A 23562-nucleotide genomic window follows, 5' to 3' on the forward strand; every position below is an offset into this window, starting at 1 on the left:
AGAATTATATAGCCAAGCCTACAAACATTCTGCAGTGCTAAAGATACCAGATGCAAAAGAGTACATACTGAACAAATCCATTATATGAAGTTCAAAATCAGGCAAATCTAATCCATAGTGATAAAAATCAGATCAGTGATAGGAGATGGGAGATTGATTGCAAGGGTCACAGCGAATTGTGAGGTGATAGAATTATTCTAGATTTGGATTGGGATAGAGGTAACAGGGATGCTTATAAATGTCAAAACTCATTTTTTGTATGTAAATTATACTTCAAGAAAATTAAAATGTACATGAGTGCTCTTATTCCCACATCCTTGCTATTACCACAAAAAGTCAATCACTTATAAATTTGTCAATTATGTGGTTGTTTTCAATTATCATTTCTTGTTTTTTCAATTTGCTTTTCTCTGGTTAACACTGAAGTTGAACATCTTTTCATATTGTTTTTTGTTGTTGTTGTTGTTGAGGAAGATTGGCCCTGAGCTAACATCTGTTGCCAATCTTCCTCTTTTTGCTTGAGAAAGATTGTTGCTGAGCTAACCTCTGTGCCAGTCTTCCTCTATTTTGTATGTGGGATGTCACCACAGCATGGCTTGATGAGCTGTGCATTGGTGCATGCCCTGGATCCAAACCCATGAACCCCAGGGCCACCAAAGTAGAGTGTGCAAACTTAACCACTACATCACTGGGTTGACACCCATATTGTTTATTCTTTATGAATTTCCTGTTTATATCCTTTGTATATTTTCCTATTCAGTTGTTTGTTTTATTCTTATATTATTTGTAGGAATTTTTTTTATGTTCTGGATTTTTTTTTTGAGAAAGACTGGCTAACATCTGTGCCCATCTTCCTCTACTTTATATGTGGGACACCTGCTACAGCATGGCTTGATAAGCAGTGCATAGGTCCGCACCTGAGATCTGAACCAGCAAATCCCAGGCCACCAAAGCGGAGCATGCAAACTTAACCACTGAGCCACTGGGCCAGCCCCTGTGGATTTTAATCTTGTATCTGTTAGACATGTTACAATCTGTCACTTCTCTTTCAAATTTGCTTATGTTATCTTTTGTCCTAGAAAAGTTTATTATTTTTATGGGGTCAAATATGTCAAACTTACATCAAAATAAGCTTACCAGTTTCTGCAAAAATAATTCCATTGAGAATTTTATTTGGATTGCACTGAATGTAGTTGAGGAGAATTGATGTTGTTGAAATATTGATGTTTCAAAGCTCATCAAAATGCACAATTTTAAATGGATTGATTTTACTGTATAAAAATTACTCTCCAAAAAGCTGTTAAAAATGAGGCACCCTTTCCAGGGTCATTGAATATGTTCCATTTATTAGGGTATTCTTTTGTGTCTTCAGTAAAGTTTTAAAGCTTTCTTCTTATATTTCTTGCACATAATTTTTATTGCTATTAAGAATAGAACCTATTTTTCATTGCCTTTTTAATTGGATTTTTCTGATGTAGATAAAAGTAATTTAATTGAAATATTAATCTTTTATCTTTCCACTGATATTTCTGTTGTATTATGCAACTGAGATTTCAGAATTTATCCATTATAGCAACTAGAGTTGCCTTTTGCTACCTCATGGATATAATAAAATATTTCAGGATATACAATATTAAATGAAAATGTGTAACACGAGGTTCTATGAACTATGATCTACTTTTGTGAATACATGTACGCAGACAGAAGTGACTGCTTGGGTAACTGAGTAGAAAATGACATCCTAAATCAAGATACAGAATAAAAGACAAAGAACAGACTTGGGGGAACATAAAATGAGTTCAATGTTGCACATGTCGAGAACGAATTGTTCATAGAGCCTCAAGTGTCCACTGGGAAGATGTCTACTGGGCAGATGCGAGTAACAGTTGGGAGCTCAGGAGAAGGGTTTGGGCTTCAGATAAAGATGTAAAGGTCACCAGAATATATGAGAGGATTATAGTGGTGGATTTGGATGCCATTACTTAGAAGTGACAACTAACAAGGGACGAATGGATAAAGAAGATGTGGTATTTATACACGATGGACTAGTACTCAGCCATAAGAAATGATGAAATCTGGCCATTTGTGACAACATGGATGGACCTTGAGGGTATTATGCTGAGTGAAATAAGTCAGAGGGAGAAAGTCAAATACCATATGATCTCACTCATAAGTAGAAGATAAAAACAACCAAAAAAACCCCACAAAGCATTGGAGATTGGATTGGTGGTTACCATTGGGGAAGCGGGGAGGGGGGAGGGCAAAAGGGGTGATTAGGCTCACATGTGAGGGGATGCACTATAATTAGTGTTCGGGTGGTGAACATGATGTAATGTATACAGAATTCGAAATATGATGAACATCCAAAAAAAATAAAAATTGAAAAAAAATTTTTTTAAATAAACGAAAATAAATAAATAAATAAAAAATTTAAAAAAAGAAGTGACAACTAAGCACACAAATGGACCAAGGTTGGAAACCTACTCCATGCCATAAATGGAGCTAAGAGTTTTGTTTTGTTTTTTAATGACTGCTCTCCTTCCTTCTGAAGTGGAAGAAAATAAGAAGAAACCACCGAATCACATAGACGGGGATCTTACATACACCCAACAATTGAAACATTGTTATCTGGCAAGTAAATGAATGCCATATTTTTCAATCTGTGAAACAGTGATAACATCTTCTCTACTTCCTTGGAATTATCATGAAGGTAGAATAAAAACATAGATAGAAAGTGCTTTTATAAAGTCCAAAATACCAAACAAAAGAGAAGCATCCTTAAACTCTAAACTTGTTTACCAGCTTCCAGCTTCTTTTTCCGTTACTGAATAAATAAATTTTAGGGCCCCTGGGTATTAATTCTTTCCAGGTAAAGACAAAATATACTTTTATAACAGAAGGGTTAGGAAAATCCATTTCGGCCAGGTCAGATTAGAAAACACAAGATAGACAGGAAAATAAATCTGAGGGGAGAAACAGGTTGAGCTAAAGTGATATGAAATTTGTGCAGGGAGAGGTACATAGGAGACATTTAAGGGAGGATAAGAGGTTCACATCTTACTTAGTATTTACTTAAGAGTATAGAGAATTATTTTAAAATACCACAATCAAAGCAGAGTTTTACTAACATGTAATCTCTTGTGATGAAATAGTTTAAGAATGTAAGGCATGAAGATCATTCACAACATTGGTTCTGAAATTGTGCTTTTCCAGGGTCCTCGGGGGAAAACGAAGAACAAGGCCTAGCCAGAAGTCATGAAGACCACTTTCCCTAGTTCAACTACGCAGCTCAACTTCATCTCTCTCCCATATGTAGTATGTCATTTTAAGAGAAGTTTCTAAGCTGAGGAAAAATATTTGGAATAATATTTAAATATTAATATGTACTCGATAAAAATATGTAAATATCTCAAGTGTTATCATTATAGAGAGAAGAGAATTTTCTTTTTACAAAAGACTCGTCCCAGGGCTCCCTTCATGTCTTTGTTCCTCAGGCTGTAGATGAAGGGGTTCAACATGGGGGTCACCACAGTGTACATCATAGCCATGGTAATCTCCTTAACAAGAGAATTATTAGCTGATGGGCATAAATAAAGACCAATAATTGTTCCATAGAACAGTGACACCACAGAGAGATGGGAGCCACAGGTGGAGAAGGCCTTCCAGATGCTCCCACCAGAAGGAAACTTGAGGATGGAGAACACAATTTGTGCATAGGACAGGATGATGAGTAGGAATGGAGTGACTACGATGATCCCTCCTATGAAAAAGATCACCAACTCATTAACTCGAGTGTCAGAGCAGGACAGCTTCAGCAGAGCAGACATATCACAGAAAAAGTGCGGGATCACATTGTCTGTACAAAAGCACAATCTGGCCGTGAGCAGGGTGTGTAAAAGGGCATGGAACATGCTCAGCACCCAGGACAGCACCACCAGGGAGAGACAAAGCTCGGGGCTCATTATGGTGCTGTAGCGCAGGGGGAAGCAGATGGCCACATAGCGGTCATAGGCCATGGCCACAAGGAGGAAAATCTCCAGGTCTCCAAAAAACAGGAAGAAGTACATTTGGGTCAGGCAGCCAGCATAGAGGATAGATGAGAATTGACTCTGCATGTTCTGCAGCAACTTGGGCATTGTGACAGAGGAAAAACAGAGGTCAGAGAATGACAAATTACTGAGAAACAAATACATGGGTGTGTGGAGGTGGGAATCCAGGCGAATGAGGACGATGATGAGGAGGTTTCCCAGGACGGTGGTAAGATACATGGCCAGGAACAAGGCATAGAACAAGTTTTGCTGCTCTGACTCTATGGGCAGTCCCAGCAGGAGGAACTCTGAGATGACAGTTTGATTCCTTCCTGTCATGCTCTGTCTCCAATATCCTTGGGAAGAAATAATAGTGTCTATTAAAACATGAATGTAAAAAGAAACACATTTCCATGATACATGGTCTGTTAGATGTTCTGCAAAAATACTTACCAACTTCATCACAATAATTACAATCTCTATACTCGAAATCTCAATAATCAGAACTTCTGTGATTGAAAATGATTTATTTTCTTTACTTCTCTTTAACAGGTCCCAATATTCCATCCTTTCTAAAACACTCTTCTCCATTAGTTTCTGAGACACAAAATGGATCAGTTTTCCTCATACCTCCCTGGCCAGAGAGCCTCAGTAACTATGATTGACTCCTGCTTTGTCAATATCTTACATGTTGATGTTCCTCAGGGCTTTTTCCTAAACACTCTTCTCTTGTAATTCCACATATACCAGCAAGAAAAACCCATCTACTTAAATGGCTTTGATTACCATTTAAACTTCAGCTATAGATGACTCTCTACCCTACAAAACTGTATACTCAGTTTCTTATGATTATCTTGTGGATGTATCACATGCATTTTCAGCTCAACATATCCCCAGAGAAACTCGTGATCTCCCCTTGCTCCTCTCCCATCCCTGGCTCCTCTAGTTTCCCATATCTCAGTAAAAGGATCCAGAGGCTCCAGTAAAAACTCTGAGTGTTTTCTTACATTCACTCCTTACTCTCATCATCAACATCCAATGTCAGCAAGTCCTACAAATTCTGCCACTTAATTCTCTTTCTCATTCATCCACTCATTATCTCCACTGTCACTACTATACACCAGGCTGACATCATATCTTGTCTGTACTATGGGAATAGTCTCAAATCATCTCCCTGTTTCCATGCTTGAACGCTCCTCCTTCATACTCTTCATTTACACAGAGGTATTCTAAGATGAAAATCTGATCATCTTTCTCCTTAAACTTTCATAGACTCAAATTGCTCTTAAGATACAGGCAAAATTCCTTTCAAGGCAAAATGCCTTTCAAAAGGTGCTTCATGACCCTTGCCTATCTCCGCAACTTCAGCTAGCCTCACAATGACACTTACATCTCCCTTGACAGCAATACTGGACTTAAAAGCAACAATCTTGCCTCCAGCCTTTGTCGTTTTCTGTTCCTCTTGCCTGGCATCTTCTTCCCTCTGCTCCCTTTTCACCGGCTTGCCCTTACTTATCCTTCAGATATAGTACATGTCACTTACCAGCTAAACCTTCCCTCTTACTCCAGACTAGGTGAGAACAAGCTGCTATGTTCCACAGCATCCTGTGTCTGCCCCTTAGTACTCAATGCTATTGGGAATATTTGTTTATAACTGTCTTCACTATAGGATGGTAAACTCCATGCAGGAAAGGCCGTGTCTGCCCTCACGACTGCAGCAGAGATAGCACCTGGCACAGTACCTGGATGCAGCTGATGCTCCAGAAATATTTATTGGCTGTGCTTCAGGCTGAGACATGCATTCTTACAGCTTGAAAGGCAGCAAAAATCCTTTTAAGTTAGAATCACTACTCCTACTAAATCCTCCCAGAACAAGAACTCACTAGCCTCAACCATTTAGCACTAAATTTGACACTTTATTACAGAATTTATGGATGCAATTTTGTGCCTGTGGAAAATGTTAGGGTAGCTCAGACACACTATCCTTTTCACTACTATAAATGATATAGATAATAGATATAGATATGTGTGTGTGTATATATATATATATATACACATATGTATATAATCCCCTATTGGTTCTGTTTCTCTGGGGAACCCTGACTAATTCATCTCGGTGTGCCTCAAAGCTGACAAAGAAAGCAGAGGAGAAGCATTAAGAGATATTGGAAGCTTCTTCATTACAGACATAACTGAGTCCAGCTGTTGGGAGTTTCACTCCCCTGATGCTGTTTGATCCAGCCACGTTAACAGTTTTTACAGTGGGACATTACACACTGGCATTACTCTGGGAAGAAACATCTAGGGAAAATCATACACCGGGTCTTGCAGAATTTTCCTTGCCTGGTAAACGAGTTGGACCTGAATCTTGTGTCAAGAGCATGACTGGGGATCACAAACCAGAGGGAGCATTTGCAGATGCTGCCACTGATGATGCAATGAGTCTCTTATCTTCTTCACCCATTAAGTCAGTACTGCTCAGCCTGGACTGTACATAATAATCACCTAGGGCAGTGCTTCCAAAACTTAGCGTCCATGCAAATCACCTGGGAGTTCTAGTAAAACACTGATTCTGATTCAGTAGTCCAGCTTCTACATTTTTATCAGTACCCAGGTAATGCCCATGCTGTGGTCCATGGATGACACAGTGAGTAACAAGGACGTATAATGCATTTAAAAATAAAGATTACTTGGCCCCATCAGATAAATTTAATCACCATCTCTGATAGGAGGTCCGTGCAAAGTTTTTATAGCTCTGAAATGATTCTGAAATAAATGAAAGGCCCAGAACCATTACATTAAAGTCTACCACAAGAACTATCATTGTGCTGAAATTATACAACATTGTGGGAATACATTATACAGTAATATTTATAAATGCTATTAGTAATAAAAGGAGTACAACTGGTGAACATTAATCAAAGTATTTCTAGAATGTGGAGAAATCTTGGGAGGCTGAGAGGTGGAGAAGAGGCAGGTTACCACACCTGGAATCTCTCATGCAGAACATCATACAACCTGGGCAAACAAGACCCTCAGTTTAGAAGGGCCCTAAGGGACCAGCTCATTCACCCTCTGCCCAACTTACCCAGGGTGTCTGAGGGTGACTCCAAGATCCTGACCCAAGATTCTCCTCTCCTTTACTCACTAACGCATGTGAAATAGCCTCTATAGTCATCACCTGTGTCTGAAACATCTCTTCTCACATCTCCCATTCTACACGTTCTTGGGCCTAAGGGGCCCGGGATCCCAGAGGAGTCTAGATCCTGGAGGAACACATTAAAGACAAAGTAAACACCTATGATCTCTCTGGTGCAAATGATCTCAGACCAGGAGCAGTGACTGATTACAGGTACAGTGACTGATTACAGTTCTGATTATAATTTGAGGGAAGATGGAGATGAAGAGAAACTCATGTATGGATGCTTAATCCCTGCCTGTTTAGGGAACGGACAGTAGTCCTGTGGGGTTGGAGCCTACATTTTGGGAGGTGAAGGAAGATGGTTGGAGAAACTTGGAAAACAAGCTGGGACCAGACTCTGAATATCCTAAAACATCTTAGATTGGGGAAGGCTTTATCTTGTGGGTAAAAAACCACGAGTGGTCTTTAACGAAGTGCCATGAAAGACATATTTTGGAAAGATTCCTGGGGTGGAAGAATCTCTCGCTACAATCCAGTTCCCCATAAATCTGCCCTAGAGGAATGATAAGCCTGTGACTAACAAGGTTTAGATCTGTGTGACCCAACCATATGCAGATATATAGAAAGTACTGGAATAAGACAAAAGATAAACTCTCCCAGATCATGTTCAATTCTTCCTCAAGCCAAGATAGAAAAGGAAAGCCAGTTTGAAACCCATTGAGGTTCTTCTACCTCCTTACCTCTCTAGAAAAACCTTAAGAGCAATCCACCACCACCATCATCTCTACTATCCTCCATATGTGTCACATAACTCCTAGTCTCCAGCTCTTCCTTATGCTGCCATTGATCGCAAAGCTATAGCTGACATTTATAACTCCTTCTTTCACTACACATTTATTGTTCTCCTTGGCCATCATCTCGGCTGGATGGGGTTCTTGACATAGTGGTATAATGCAAACCTTCATTCCTGAGGGAATCTGCATCCTCATTGGTCTTCCCTTAGTGAGTCGTTATAGTTTTCATTAACATTTATTGTTAGACATGACAACACTAAGTGGCACTCAAAGAATTCCCCAGAATTATAGACATGGTCCTCTCTGCTCTGCTTTGGGTAAAACAGCCCAGCTTTCCCTTCGTGATCAATATCACCGGCCCAGGGAAAATGGCAACCCTGCTCCTTGTACATCGGTTCACATAAGAACCACAAAATGTCCAGGTAGTAGGCTCAACTTGCAATTCAATGAAACCATTGTTACATCCCCTGGTAGAACTATTCCTCCCTTAAGAACTATATGAGACACTTCTTGTGCACAATTTTCAGTTCTCTCAGCCTCATGTCTTATTCCAGCCATAGCTGCAGTAACCAGCTCTGCCCTGATTTCAACTAGCTTTAGTAGATACAACCTGACAGTACCTCACCTCAATTCTGCTCCACATGCTCCTTGCTTCCTGCCCTGGGATTTCTCTGACTCCACGAAGCAGGATGTCATTGGGATTTTATCAATACGCAAACAAATATTTAGGTATATAATTATTTCCAGTAAATTGTTGTAGAGAGTGCAAGACATGAATTGTTCTTTTTTTTTTTTTGCATATGGAAATCCAATTTTTCCAGCACCACTGGTTGAAAAGACTGTCCCCACTAAATTGTCGTTACACTTTGTCAATGATCAATGGAAAATACATGAGTGTATCTATGTCTGGAGTCTGTATGCTATTCTATACTCCCTATACTGATCTATATTTCTCTCTCTTCTCTAATACCACAATTTCCTGATTATTTTAACTTCATAGGAAGTCTAGAAATCAGGCAATATGAGTCCTCCTACTTTGTTCTTTGTTTCCAAATTCAATTTTGCTTTTTCAGCTTCTTGCCTTTACGTAAAAATTTTCCAATCACTTTGTCAATTTGTACCCCCAAAAAATCATATTGGAATTGTGTTGAATCTGTAGATAAGTTTCACAAGAGTCAAAATCTTAAGAATATTGACTCTTCCAATCCATGAACATGTTGCATCTATCTATTTCTTTAAATCCCTATGGTATCTTTAATCAGTGTTTTGTGATTTTCAAGGTATAGATACTGTATATATTGTGTAAGATTTATACTTAAGTATTTAATGGTTTGGTGCTATTGTAAATGGTACTTTAAAGTGTTTATTCACTTTCCATATGTTTATTGCTAGCTTATATAAATATAATTTTAATATATTAATATTTTTACATTTATATACAGAATAACAATTTTTAATATATTGACCTTGTACCTTATGACTTTACTAAACTCACTTATTGCTTCTAGAACCTTTTTTAATGTTCTTTGGGATTTTCTACATAGACAGTTATGTTGCCTATGAACAGAGATGGGTTAATTTCTTACTTTCCAATCTCTATACTTTTTATTTCTTTTTCTTGCCCTTTTCCACTTCCTAGGACTTCCAGTACAATGTTGAATGAGACTGGTGAGAACAAACATTTTTACTTTGTTCTTGATATTAGGGAGAAAGTATTCAATCTTTCACCATTAAGTATAACATTAGCTATAGTTTTTTAAAAGTTACTCTTCCATCAGGTTAAGGAAGTTTCCTTCTATTCCCAGTTTGCTGAGAGTTTTAATAATAAATTGGTTAAACTAATGTTGGAATTTTTGTCAAAGGCTTTTTCCGCACCTATTGAAATGATCCTTCTTTTCAGCTAAATCTCTCTTTGTAATAGCAAAGGACCACTTGGTAGCAATGTGACAATACACATGTCCACAAAAATACAGTTTGGAATACAGCTTTAATTAAATGCTTTCTTTGAAGTCTCACACCATGTTTTTTTAAACATATAGTTTTTTTCCTTCAGTTTGTTAATGTGATCATTTAGATTTACTGTTTGAATGCTGAAACAGCTTCTCATTCCCATAATAAACTCCACTCAGTGATGTATTATCTTTTTCATATACTGTATCATTAGATTTCATTTGTTTGTATTTTTAAGGATTTGAGTGTCTATGTTCGTGTGGGATATTGGTCTGTAGTTTTCTTATAATATCTTTATCTGGTCTTTGTATCAGGGCCTCAGAAAATAAATTAGGAAGTATTTCCTCCTCTTCAATATGCTGGAATGGTTTGCATAGAATTAGTATTATTTATTCCTTAGGTGCTTCTTATAATTAACCAGTAAAGCCATATTGTCCCAGAGTTTTCTTTGTCAGAAGAGTTTTAACTGCAAATTCAATATCTTAATAAAAACTACTATTCAAGTTATCTGTTCTTTGTGAGTGAGCTTTGGAAGTTGTATTTTCCAACAGATTTATCCATTTTATGTAAGTTGTAGCATTTATGGGCACAGAGTTGTTCATAATATTCCATTATTCTTCTTTTATGTCTGTAGGGGTCTGCAGCAATATTCCTTATTTCTTTCCTGATATTTATATTTTGTATTTTTTCTCCTTTTTCTCCCTTACTCATGCTGACTAAAAGTTTATCTATTTTATTTAGTTTTTCAAACAACCAACTTTTGTTTCAATGATTTTTCTGTTTCATTTGCTGTTCTCAGTTTCATTGATTTTTGCTCCTTTTGTCACTTCCTTTCTTTTCTTGCTTTAATTTGCTCTTCTTTTCCTATGTCCTTATGTTGGAAGCTTAGATCACTAATTTGGTACCTTAGTTCTTTTTTAATACAAGGATTTAATGCTATAAATATTTTCAGTATGCTTTCGTAGCATATTACTAATTTTGATATGCTATCTTTTCATTTGAATTCAAAATATTTTCTAATTTTCCTTGTGATTTCCTATTTGACCCATTTGTTCCTTAGAAATGTGTTGCTCACTTTCCAAATATTTGGAATATATCTACTTCATACCAAATACAAAAATTGTTTCCAGGCTATTGTGGATCTGAATTTAAAAGAATTTCACAATAGAATAGAGCAATAGTGCACTCCACTTCAGTAGCCCGGGTTCAGTTCCCAGGCAGAGACCTACACCACTTGTCAGTGGCCATACTGTGGCGGGGACCCACATGCAAAATAGAGGAAGATTGTCAGAGATGTTAGCTCAGGGCAAACTCTTCCTAAGCCAAAAAAAAAATATATAAAGAAATACTGTCTATATCAGTGTTGGTAAGGATGTGAAAAAAGTAGAATTCTCATACACTACTTGTAGGCACGTAATTTGGTATGACTGCTTTGGAAATATCTTTGGGGATATCTACTATACTAGAATATAAGCATACTCTAGGACTCAGAAATTTTACTCCTAGGTATTTACCCAAGAGAAATGTGTACATAATACACAAGAAAACACATATAAAAATATTCATAGTAGCATTATTTGTAATACCTACTCAGAAATCAAAAGGAACATACTACCAACACAAACAACTATGTGGATGAATCTCAAAACATTATGCTGAGCAAAAGAACACAAAAAATACAAATAAGTATATACTATATGATTCACATTTGTATTAAGTTCAAAAACAGGGATTCTAATTGTAGTGATAGATATTAGATCAGAATATAATTGGGTCAAAGGATGGATGATTGATTGCAAAAGATCACAAGGGAACTGTGGGGTGATCAAAACATTCCAGATTTGGACTGGAATTGAGGTCACCTGATTGCTTACATTTGTCAAAACTCATTGAACTATACACTTAAAAGGGGTGCATTTTATTGTACATAAATTACATTTCAATAAAAATTACTTTCAAAATACATAAGCTTCAGAGCAAGGAAAGTTAACACAATAAAGTAATGCATTACAGAAAGATAAAGGGGTCAATTCTCTAAGAGGACATAACAATACTTAGCACATATGCACCCAACAAAAAAGCGTCTAAATATGTGAAGCAAAAACTGCAAGAAGACATAGATGAACCCACTCTTAAAAGGGGAGACTTAAAAAGCCCACTCAGAAATGAACAGATCCAGCAGGCAGAAAATCAGTAAAGACATAGTTGAACTCACCGTCACCATCAACTAACTGGATATAGTGGACATCTATTGACTACTTCATCCAACAACGGTGGAATATACACTCTTCTGAAGTTCATATAGAATATTCATCAATACACACCACATTCTAGGCCACAAAATGCCTATTAACAAAATTAAAACAACACACATAATACAATGTCTGCTGTCAGACCACAATGGAATTAAACTAGAAATCAGTAACAGAAAGATAGCTTGAAAATCCCAAAATATTTGGCAATAAAACACACACTTTTAACTGACATATGGGTCAAAGCAGCTATCTCAAGGGAAGTTTTTCAATATTTTGAACTAAGTGAAATTTATCAAAAGCAGTGCCTGGAGGGAAATTTATAGCATTGAATGCATATGTTAGAAAAGAAGAAAGGTCTAAAGTGAATAATCAAAGTTGTCACCTTAGGAAACTAGAAAGAGAAGAACAAACTAAATCCAAAGCAAGCAGAAGAAAATAAGTAATAAAAATAAGAGTAGAAATCAATGAAATGGAAAATAGAAAATCAATAGAGAAAATCAGTGAAATAAACTGGTTCTTTGAAGAGATCCAAAAAATTGATAAGCCTCTAGCCAAGCTAACTAAGAAAAAAGGAGAGAGGACACAAATTACTAATGTCAGAACTGGAAAAGGGGTCATCACTACAGATCCCATGGACATTAAAAGAATAACAAAAGAATGCACAACTGTGAACTGTGAACAACTCTATGCCCACAAATTTCATAACCTAGGTGAAATGGGCTAATTACTTGAAAGACACAATCTGCCAAACTCACACAAGAAGAAGAGACGATCTCAATAAGTCTATAAATATATATTTTAAAATTGAATCAATAATTAATAACCTACCAAAATGAAGGCATCGGGCTCAGATGAGTTTGCTTGTGAATTCTACCAAACATTTAAGGAAGAAATTACACCAATTCTCAGTTTTAAGAACACACATAAGTTCAAGTCAAGAGATGAAAAAAATATTCCATTCAAGTGGAAACCAAAGAGAGCAAGAGAAGCTATACCTATATCAGCCAAAATAGACTTTAAACCAAAAATAGTAACAACAGACAAAAAAAGTTCATTATATAATGATAAAAGAGTCAATTCATCAAGAAGATATAACAAATCATAAATATATATGCACTCATCTTTGGAGGACCTAAATATATTAAGCAAATACTAACAGATCTGAAGGGAGAAATAGACAACAATGTAATAATAATAGGGACTTGCATACCCCACTTTCAATAATGGATAGATCACCCAGTCACAAAATCAACAAAGAAACATCATACTTGAACCATACTTTAGACCAAATGGACCTAACAGACATATACAGAACATTCTATCCAAAAGCAGCAGAATACGCATCTTCTTAAGTGCACATGAACATTGTCCAGGACAGATCATAAGATAGGCCACAAAAAAATTCTTAGCAAATTTAGAAAGATTGAAATCATATCAAGTATGTTTTATGACCACATGGTATGAAACTAGAAATCAATAACAGAAGGAAAGCTGGAAAATTCAAAAATATGTGGAAATTAACACATTCATGAAAAACCAATGGGTCAAAGAATGAATCAAAAGGGAAATTCAGTAAATATCTTGAAACAAACAAAATGGAAACACAACATACTAAAACCTATGGACTGTTGCAAAAACAATTCTAAGGGGGAAGTTTATAGTGATAAACACCATATTAAGGAAAAAAGAAAGACCTCAAATAAACAACCTCACTTTACACCTCAAGAAATGAGAAAAAGAAGAACAAACTAAACCCAAAGTTAGCACAAGGAACGAAATAGCAAAGATCAGAACAGAAATAAATGAGATACAGACCAGAAAAACAACAGCAAAGACCAATGAAACTTAGTTTTTGAAGCTTCAAAAACTAAGAAACTACTTTTCTTCAAAAAGGTAAACAGAATTGCCAAAGGTTTAGTTAGACAAAAAGAAAGAGAAAACTCAAATAAATAAAATCAGAAATAAAAGAGACACTACAACTGACAGCACAGAAACACAAAGGATCATAAAAGACTACTGGGAATAATTATATGCCAACAAATTGGAAAACCTAGAAGAAATGGTTAAGTTACTAGAAACATACCACCTACCAAGACTGAATCGTGAAGAAACAGAAAAAAGAAACAAATCAATAAAGAGGAAGGAGATTGAATCAGCAATCAAAAACCTCCCAATAAAGAAAAGACCAGAACCAGATGATTTCACTGATGAATTCTACCAAAAATTTCAAGAATTAATGCCAATCCTTCTCAAACTCTTCCAAAAAATTGAAGAAGAGGAAGCACTCCCAAACCCATTTTATGAAGTCAGCATTACCCTGATACCAAAGCCAGATAAGGACACTACAAGAAAGAAAACTACAGACAAATATCCCTTGTGAATATAGATGCAAAATTCTCAAGAAAATACTAGCAAACTGAATTCAACAGAAAATTTAAAGAATCATACAACATGATCAAGTGGAAAATAATACTTGGGTTATTCTTTCTGATGCTACAGCAAATCAAAGCTTATGCACAGCAAGGAAAACAACCAACAGAGTGAAAAGTCATCCTATGGAGTGGGAGAATATTTGTAAACCATCATTCTGGTAAAAAGTTAATACCCAAAATATATAAGAATCTCCAACAATGTAAAAGCAAAAAAGCAAATAACCTAATTAAAAAATAGGCAAAACACTTGAAAAGACCTTTCTCCAAAGAAGATATACAACTGGCCACCAGGTACGTGAAAAGGTGCTCAACATCACTAATCATCAGGGAAATGCAGATCAAAACCACAATGGAATATCACCTCACATCTGTTAGGATGGATATTTTCAAAAAAAAAGATAAATATTGGAGAGGATGTGGAGAAACTGGAACAAACATGTACTGTTGGCTATGTATCCAAAGGAAATAAAATCAGTTGATGGTCTCTTAAGTTGGACCTCTTACTAACAGCCCTACACTTTTACTACGTTCCTCCTACATTTTATGTTTTTTATTTCATATTTAATCTCTTTTTTGGGTGTGTATATCCCTTAACCTCTTACACAGAGATAGGTATTTTTAGTGCTTTTGTTGTTTGACCTTCAAACTAGCTTTATAGGTGGTTGATCCACTATCTTTACTATATATTTGCCTTTACCAGGACAAATATTGCAAGATTCCATTTTAGATATGAGTTATCTAAACTAGTCATACTCATAGAAGGAAAGGATGGAATGGTGGTTTTCAGGGGCCAAAGGCGGGCAGAAATGGAGAATTGATTTTCAATGGGTATAAAATTTCCGTTACGTAAGATGGGCAAGTACTAATGATGTGCTGTATAACATAGTACCTACGAATAACAATATGGTATTATGCACTCTAAAATATGTTTAAAAGATAGATCTCATGTTAAGTGTTCTTAGAAAAAAGGGGGAAAACGTGAAAGAACAGAAGAAATTCTTGAAGATGATGGATTTGTTTAGTATGTTGGTTGTGGTGATGTGTTCACGGATATATGCATATGTCCAAACTCATCAAAATGTATACATTAAATGTATAACTTATACCTCAATAAAGCTAAAAAAGAAATGGAATACAAATGAAGAGCAGATTTGGTAAAAGGATAAACACTTCAATTTTTGCATGGAAATATTGAAGAGCTCAAAAGCATCAAGTTGAGATGTCTACTATAAAGATGCAAATTAAAACTGGGAGCTGAAGAAAGGTCTAATCTTCAGATAGAGATGTGAGGTGAGAAGATTGAAATGCTGAGTTTTGATGCCATCCCTTAGAGGAGACAAACAGGAAACAAATGGACCAAGATTGGAGACCTAGATATGTCATACACGGAGCTAAGACTGAAAAATCAATGGTTGCTCCCCTTATTTCTGAGGTGGGGGGAAATGAGAAGAAACGCTAAAATCAGATAGTCTGAGATATTAAATAAGCTCAATACCAACCCACTCTGGAACCTTGGCAAGTCATCAAATTTCACATTTTTCAATCTTTAAAATGGTGATAAGATTCTTTCGTGAAATCATCACAAGAGTAGAATAAGATCATGGATGTAAAATTTGTTGATAAATTCCAAAATGCTAAGCAGGAGAGAGACATCCTTAAAGAGTGAAGTTGTTAACCAGACTCTAGCTTCCTTCCCCATAACTGAGAGAGAAACTTTTACGGCCCTAGGTATGAGTTAGCTCCCAGGTAAAGACAAACTAAACAATTGTAGCAAAGCAGATGGAAAGTTGACTTGAGGTTCAGGTCAAGTCAAAAAAATGATGCAGGGTTGAAAATAAACAAAAGGAGAAAAGGCTAAAAGACAGAATGCTGTGAGCCCTTAATCAAGAAGAGAGAAGTAAAAATCTATATTCAACAATAAAAAGTCCAGTTTAGCAGAGGTAAGCAGGGGAGCAAGATGTTTGAGTTTTAGTCAGTATAGACCTGGGAGGACAGAGTACTATTTAAAGCAGAGTTGGAGTTAAAAAAACAATACATGACAGGCTAGTTGTTAAATGACTGGAGACAAAGATCAATTAAACGTTTTAAAATGATCCTTATTCAGAGTCTCACATGAATAACAAAGAGTAAGATCTTGCTAGGAGGTCACTGAGATCTTCTTTCCAAGTTGAACAACATACCTTTACTTCATATATTTTACCTGTCAGACAATTATTTAGTCTGTCATTTTAACAGAAATTTGTATGGTAAAAAGAAAAACAAGTCGGGGTCAATATCCCAACATTAATATCAATATATCTACAGGATAAAATTATGTAAAAAGCCAAACCTTTATCATCATAGAGAGAAGAGAATTTTATTTCTGCAAAAGACTCTTCCCAGGGCTCCCTTCATGTCTCTGTTCCTCAGGCTGTAGATGAAGGGGTTCAACATGGGGGTCACCACAGTGTACATCACAGCCATGGCAATCTCCTTCACAGGAGAATTATTAGCAGATGGGCAAAAATAAAGACCAATAACTGTCCCATACAACAGTGACACCACAGAGAGGTGGGACCCACAGGTGGAGAAGGCCTTGCAGATGCCCCCGCCAGAAGGAAACTTGAGAACAGAGAACACAATTCGTGCATAGGACAGGATGATGAGGAGGAATGGAATGATGACAATGATCCCTCCTATGAAAAATATCACCAACTCATTAACTCGAGTGTCAGAGCAGGACAGCTTCAGCAGAGCTGATACATCACAGAAAAAGTGTGGGATCACATTGTCTGCACAAAAACACAATCTGGCCATAAGCAGGGTGTGTAACATGGCATGGAACGTGGTCAGCACCCAGGACAGCACCACCAGGGAGAGACAGAGCTTGGTGCTCATGATGGTGCTGTAGTGTAGGGGGAAGCAGATGGCCACATAGCGGTCATAGGCCATGGTCACAAGGAGGAAGCTGTCCAGGTTGGCAAAAAACAGGAAGAAGTACATTTGGGTCAGGCAGCCAGCATAGGAGATAGACAGGTCTTGGCTCTGCATGTTCTGCAGCAATTTGGGAATGGTCACAGAAGAGAAGCAGATATCAGAGAAGGACAAATTGCTGAGAAACGAATACATAGGCGTGTGGAGGTAGGAGTCCAGGCGAATGAGAATGATGATGAGGAGGTTTCCCAGGACGGTGGTAAGATACATGGCCAGGAACAAAGCATAGAACATGTCTTGCTGCTCTGACTCAATGGGCAGTCCTAGCAGGAGAAACTCTGAGATGACAGTTTGATTCCTTCCTGTCATGCTCTGTCTCCAGTATCTTCAGGAAGAAACAATAGTGTCCATTAAAACCTGAATTTAAAAACGAACACATTTCTATGATACATAGTGTGTTAGATCTTCTGCAAAAATACTTTATATCAACTTCATCACAATAATTACAATCCCTATACTCTAAATCTCTATAATCAGAATTCCTATTTTTGGAAATGACTTATATTCTTAGCTCCTCTTTAACTGGTAACAATATTCCATCCCTTCTAAAACACTCTTATCCATTAGCTTCTGAGACACAAAATGTATCAGTTTTCCTCATACCTGCCTGGCCAGACAGCCTCAGTAACTGTGATTGACTCCTGCTTTCTCAATACCTTACATCTTGATGTTCCTCAGGGTTTTTTCCTAAACACTGTTCTCTTATAATTCTACATATACCACCAAGAAAAACCCATCTACTTCAATTGCTTTGATTACCTTTTAAACTTAAGGTGCAGATGTCTCTCTCACCTATAAAACTGTATATTCAGTTGCTTGTGATTATCTTGTGGATGCATCACACACATTTTCAGCTCAACAGTTCCCAAAAGAAACTCATGATCTCCCTCTGATCTCCCATCCCTGCATCCTCTAGTTTTCCATATCTCAGTAAAAAGGGTTCAGAGGCTCCAGTCAAAAAACCTGAGTGTTGTGTTTCATTATCTCCTTTGTCTCATCATCAACATCCAATCTGTCAATAAGTCCTATATTTTAATTTTCTTTCTCATTCTTCCTTTCCTTGTCTCCACTGCCACTACCCTAGATCAGGTTGAAATCATACCTTGTCTGTACTATCGGAACAGCCTCTTAATTCAACTCCCTGTTTCATGCTTGAATACTCTCTCTTTCAATATCCTTCATTCACAGTGCAGCATTCTAAGATGAAAATCTGATCATCATTTTCTATAAAGTCTGCATAGAGTCTTCTTGCTCTCAAGTATAGGCAAAATTCCTTTCAAGGCAAAATTCCTTTGAAAAGGTGTTTCATGACCCTTGCCTACCTCCAGGGCTTCATCTGGCCCCTCAATAACACTCACATTCCCCTTGTCAGCAATGCTGGACTTATAAGTAACAATCTTGCCTCCAGCTTTTTGCACTTGCTATTCCTCCACCTATCATCTTCTTCCCTCTGCTCCCTCTTCACCTGGCTTGCCCCTACTTATCCTTCAGGTATGTTACGTGTCACTCAGCTAAACCTTCTCTCTTACCCCATATCAGGAGAGAATCCACTGCTGTTTCCACAGCATCCTATGCTTGTTCCCACAGCACTCAATGCCTTTGGGATTATTGTCTATATGTGTCTTTCCTACCAGGTTGTAAATTCTGTGCAGGAAATGTCATTTCTGCCTCATGACAGCAGCACTGTTAACACCTGGCACAGCACCTGAATGTAGCCGATGTTTCGCAAATATTTATTGGCTGTGTTTCAGGTTGACACATGCATTCCTCCAACTTAAAGGCAACATAACTCCTTTTAAGTTAAAATCCCTATTCCTATTAAATCCTCCCAGAAGAATAATTAACTTGCCTCACCTCTTGGCACTAAATTGGACATTTACTATAAAAATTATGGATGTAATTTCGTACCCTTGGAAAATGTTTGGGTACCTCAGATACATTATTCTTTTCACTAATACAGATGATGTATATTATATAGAGAGATGTATTTATAGACATAGATATAATCTCCTACGGGTTTGAACCCTGACTAATACACCTCAGTGTGCCTCAAAGCTGACAAACAAAGCAGAGGAGAAGTGTTAAGAGATGTTGGAAGCTTCTTCATTACAGACACAAAAGTCCAACTGCCGGGATTTTTCACCCCTTGAGGCTGTTTGATCCAGCCACATGAACAGTTTTTACAGTTGGACATTATACGTGGGCATGACTGTAGGAATAAACATCTAGGGAAAATCATACACCTGGTTTCTCAGACTTTGGCTTTCCTGGTACATGACTGGGACTCGACTCTTATGTCAAGAGTATGACTAGGGACCACAAACCAGAGACAGCATTTGCAAATGCTACCACTGATGATGCAAGGAGCCTCTCATCTTCTTCACCCATTAAGTCACTAGTACTCAGCCTGGCCTGCACATAAAAATCACCTAGGGCAGTGACTCTAAAATTTAATGTCCATGCAAATCACCTGGAAGTTCTGGTAAAACACTGATTCTAACTCAGTAGTCCAGCTTCTACATTTTAATCCACACCCAGGTAATGCCCATGCTGTGGTCCATGGAAGACACAGTCAGTAGCACAGAAATATAATGCTTTAAAAATAAAGATTATTGACTTCCATCAGATAAATTTAATCACGATCTCTGAGAGGAGGTCTGTGCAAAGTCCTGAGGTGATTCTAAAATAAAGTAAAGACTCAGAACTGTTACATTAAAGCATACCGCCAGAGCTGTCATTATGTTGAAATTATACATTGTGGGAATACATTACATAGTAAGTAATACTTATAAATGCTATCAGTAATAAAAGGATTGCAACTGGTGAACATTAATCAAAGTATTTCTAGAACGTGGAGAAATCTTGGGAGGCTGAGAGGTGGAGAAGAAGTGGGTTAGCACACCTGAAAAACTATCCTGCAGAACAACCTGGGAAAATAAGACCCTCAGGTTGAAAGGATCCTAAGGGACCAGCTCATTCACCCTCTGCCTGACTTACCCACTGTATCTGAAGGTGACTCCAGGACCCTGGCTCAAGATCCTGCTCGCCTCTATTCACTAAGTCATGTGAAGGAACAGCCTCTGTATTTGTCATCTGTTACTGTGAGAACCCTTCTAACATCTCCCATTCTACACATCCCTGGGCCTAAGGGGCTCTGGATCCCAAAGGAGTCTGGATCCTGGAGGAACACATTAAAGACAAAGTAAACACCCAGGACCTCTCTAGGACAAATGCTCTCAGAGTCCTGGAACAGTGACTGATTACAATCACTGACCACACCTGACTATAATTTGATGGAAGGTGGGGATGCAAAGAAGCTCGTATATGGATGTTTAATCACTGCCTCTTTAGGGAATGGACAGTAGTTCTGTGGGTCTGGAGCCTACATTTTGGGAGGTGAAGGAAGATGGTTGGAGAAGTCATAAAAACAAGCATGGACTAGATGCTGAATGTCCTAAAATATCTTAGCTTGTGGCAAGCTTTCTGTGGGCAAAAAGAAGCCATCAGTGGTCTTTAACAAAGTGCCATGAAACATACATATTTTGGAAAGATTGCCAGGGTAGAAGAATCTCTCACTACAATGCAGTTCCCTATATACCCACCACAGAGGAGAGAGAAATCTGCAGCTAAGAAGGATTAGATCTGTATGACCCAACCATATGCAGATATACAGAAAGTAGTGGAATAAGAGAAAAGATAAACCCTCCCAGTTTGTATTCAATTCTTCCTCAGGCCAAGATAGAAAAGAAACCCAATTTGAATCCCACTGAGGTATCTTTAGCTCCCTATCTTTCTAGGAAAACCTTAATAGCACCCCACCACCACCATCCTCTCTACTACCCTCCATATGTGTCAGATTACCTCCTAGTCTCCAGGCTCTTCCTTATGCTGCCATTGATCACAAAGCTATAGTTGACATTGATAACTCCTTCGTTCACTACACATTCCTTTTTCTCCTCAGCCATCATCTCAGCTGGATGGGGTTCCTGACATAGTGGTATAATGCAAACCTTCATTCCTAGGGAATCTGCATCCTCATGGGTGTTGCCTTAGCAAGTTGTTACAGCTGTCATTAACATTTATTATCAGACATGACAATACTAAGTGGCACTCAAAGAATTCCCCAGAATTGCAGACACGGTCCTACTGCTCTACTTGGGTTGAGCAGCCCAGTTTTCCCGTTGGTGATCAATATCACCATCCCAGGAAGAAGGGCAATCCTGCTCTGTGTAGATTGGTTCACATAAGAACCACAAAATGTCCAGGTGGTAGGCTCAACATCCAATTCAATGAAACCATTGTTACATTCCTTGGTAGAACTATTCCTCCCTTGAGGACTATATGAGACACTTCTTGTGCACCATTTTCAATTCTCTCAGCCTTATTTCCTTCCAGCCACAGTTGCAGTAACCAGCTCTACTCTGATTTCAACTAGCTTTACTAGATGCAACCTGACAGTACCTCACCTCAGTTCTGCTCCATGTGCTCCTTGCTTCCTGCTCTGGGACTTCTCTGATTCCAGGAAAAGGGATGTCATGAAGAACTTTACCAATACTCATACAAATATTTAGATATATAATTTCAACAGAATTGTTGTAGAGAATGTGAGGCATAGACTGAGGTTCCTTTTTTTTTCTTTTTGCATATAGAAATCCAATTTTTCCAGTACCATTGGTGGAAAAAACTTTTCCCACTGAATTGTCTTTACACTTTGTCAATGATCAATGGAAAATACATGAGTGTATCTATTTCTGGATTCTATCTGCTATTCTATACACTCTATACTGATCTACATTTCTATCTCTTCTCTAACACCACAATTTCCTGACTATTTTAACTTCATACTAAGTCTGGAAACCAGGCAATGTAAGACCTCATGCTTTGTTCTTCATTTCCAAATTCAATTTTGCTTTTTCAGCTTCTTGCCTTTACATATACATTTTACAATCTGATTGTCAAATTATACCAGAAAAAATCCTGCCTGCTTGAATTTTGATTAAAAATGTGTTGAATCTTCAGATCACTTTCAGAAGAGTCAACATCTTAACAATAATGACTCTTCCAATCCATAAACATGTTGTATCTATCCATTTCTTGTATCTTCTATGATTTCTTTAATCAGGGTTTTGTAATTTTCAAGATATAAATCTTGTATATATTGTGTATTATTCATACCTAAGCATTTAATGGTTTGGTGCTATTGTAAATTTTACTTTAAAGTGTTTTTTTCACTTTCCACTTGTTCATTGCTAGTTGAAATAAATATAATTTTAAATATATTAATATATTTATTTACAGAATAACAATTTTTAATATATTGACCATGTATCCTATGACCTTACTAAACTGACTTATTGCTTCTAGAACCTTTTTTAATGTTCTTTGTGATTTTCCACATAGACAATTATATCACCTGCAAATAGAGATGGTTTAATGTCTTACTTTCCAATCTGTATACTTTTTATTTCTTTTTATAGCCCTTTTCCACTTCCTAGGACTTCCAGTACAATGTTGAACAAGGCTGGTGAGAACAAACATTTTTACTTTGCTCCTGATCTTCAGGAGAAAGGATTCAATCTTTCACTACCAAGTATAACATTAGCTATAATTTTTTAAAAGTTGCTCTCCCATCAGGTTGAGGAAATTTCTTTTTGATCTTAGCTTGCTGAGAGTTTTATCACAAATTGCTTAAATTAATGTTGAAATTTTTTGTCAAAGGCTTTTCTGCACCTATTGAAATGATCCCTTTTTTTCAGCTAAATCTCTCTTTTTAATAGCAAAGGGCCACTCAGTAGCAATGTGACAATACACATGTCCACAGAATTACAGTTTGGAATATAGCTTTAATTAAACATTTTCTTTGAAGTTCATACCATGTTTTTTTTAACATAGTTTTTCCTTAAGTTTATTGATACAACCGTTTAGATTTATTGTTGTTTGAATGTTGAAACAGCTTCTCATTCCCATAAAAAACTCCACTTGATGGTG

General features: G+C 37.2%; 2 protein-coding genes across 2 annotated transcripts; both read right to left on the minus strand.

Annotated features, from left to right (window-relative positions):
• Nucleotides 1-3422: 3422 nt before the first annotated feature.
• Nucleotides 3423-4367, minus strand: LOC103542739 (olfactory receptor-like protein DTMT). The gene has a single exon (XM_008509662.2). It carries the CDS (start codon nucleotides 4365-4367, stop codon nucleotides 3423-3425), a length of 945 nt encoding a protein of 314 aa, XP_008507884.1.
• A 12571-nt stretch (nucleotides 4368-16938) lies between these two features.
• Nucleotides 16939-17883, minus strand: LOC103562935 (olfactory receptor-like protein DTMT). The gene has a single exon (XM_008538107.2). It carries the CDS (start codon nucleotides 17881-17883, stop codon nucleotides 16939-16941), a length of 945 nt encoding a protein of 314 aa, XP_008536329.2.
• Between the last annotated feature and the right edge of the window lie 5679 nt (nucleotides 17884-23562).

Source organism: Equus przewalskii, chromosome 10 (assembly GCF_037783145.1).
Source record: "Equus przewalskii isolate Varuska chromosome 10, EquPr2, whole genome shotgun sequence".
Taxonomy (NCBI): Eukaryota; Metazoa; Chordata; class Mammalia; order Perissodactyla; family Equidae; genus Equus; species Equus przewalskii.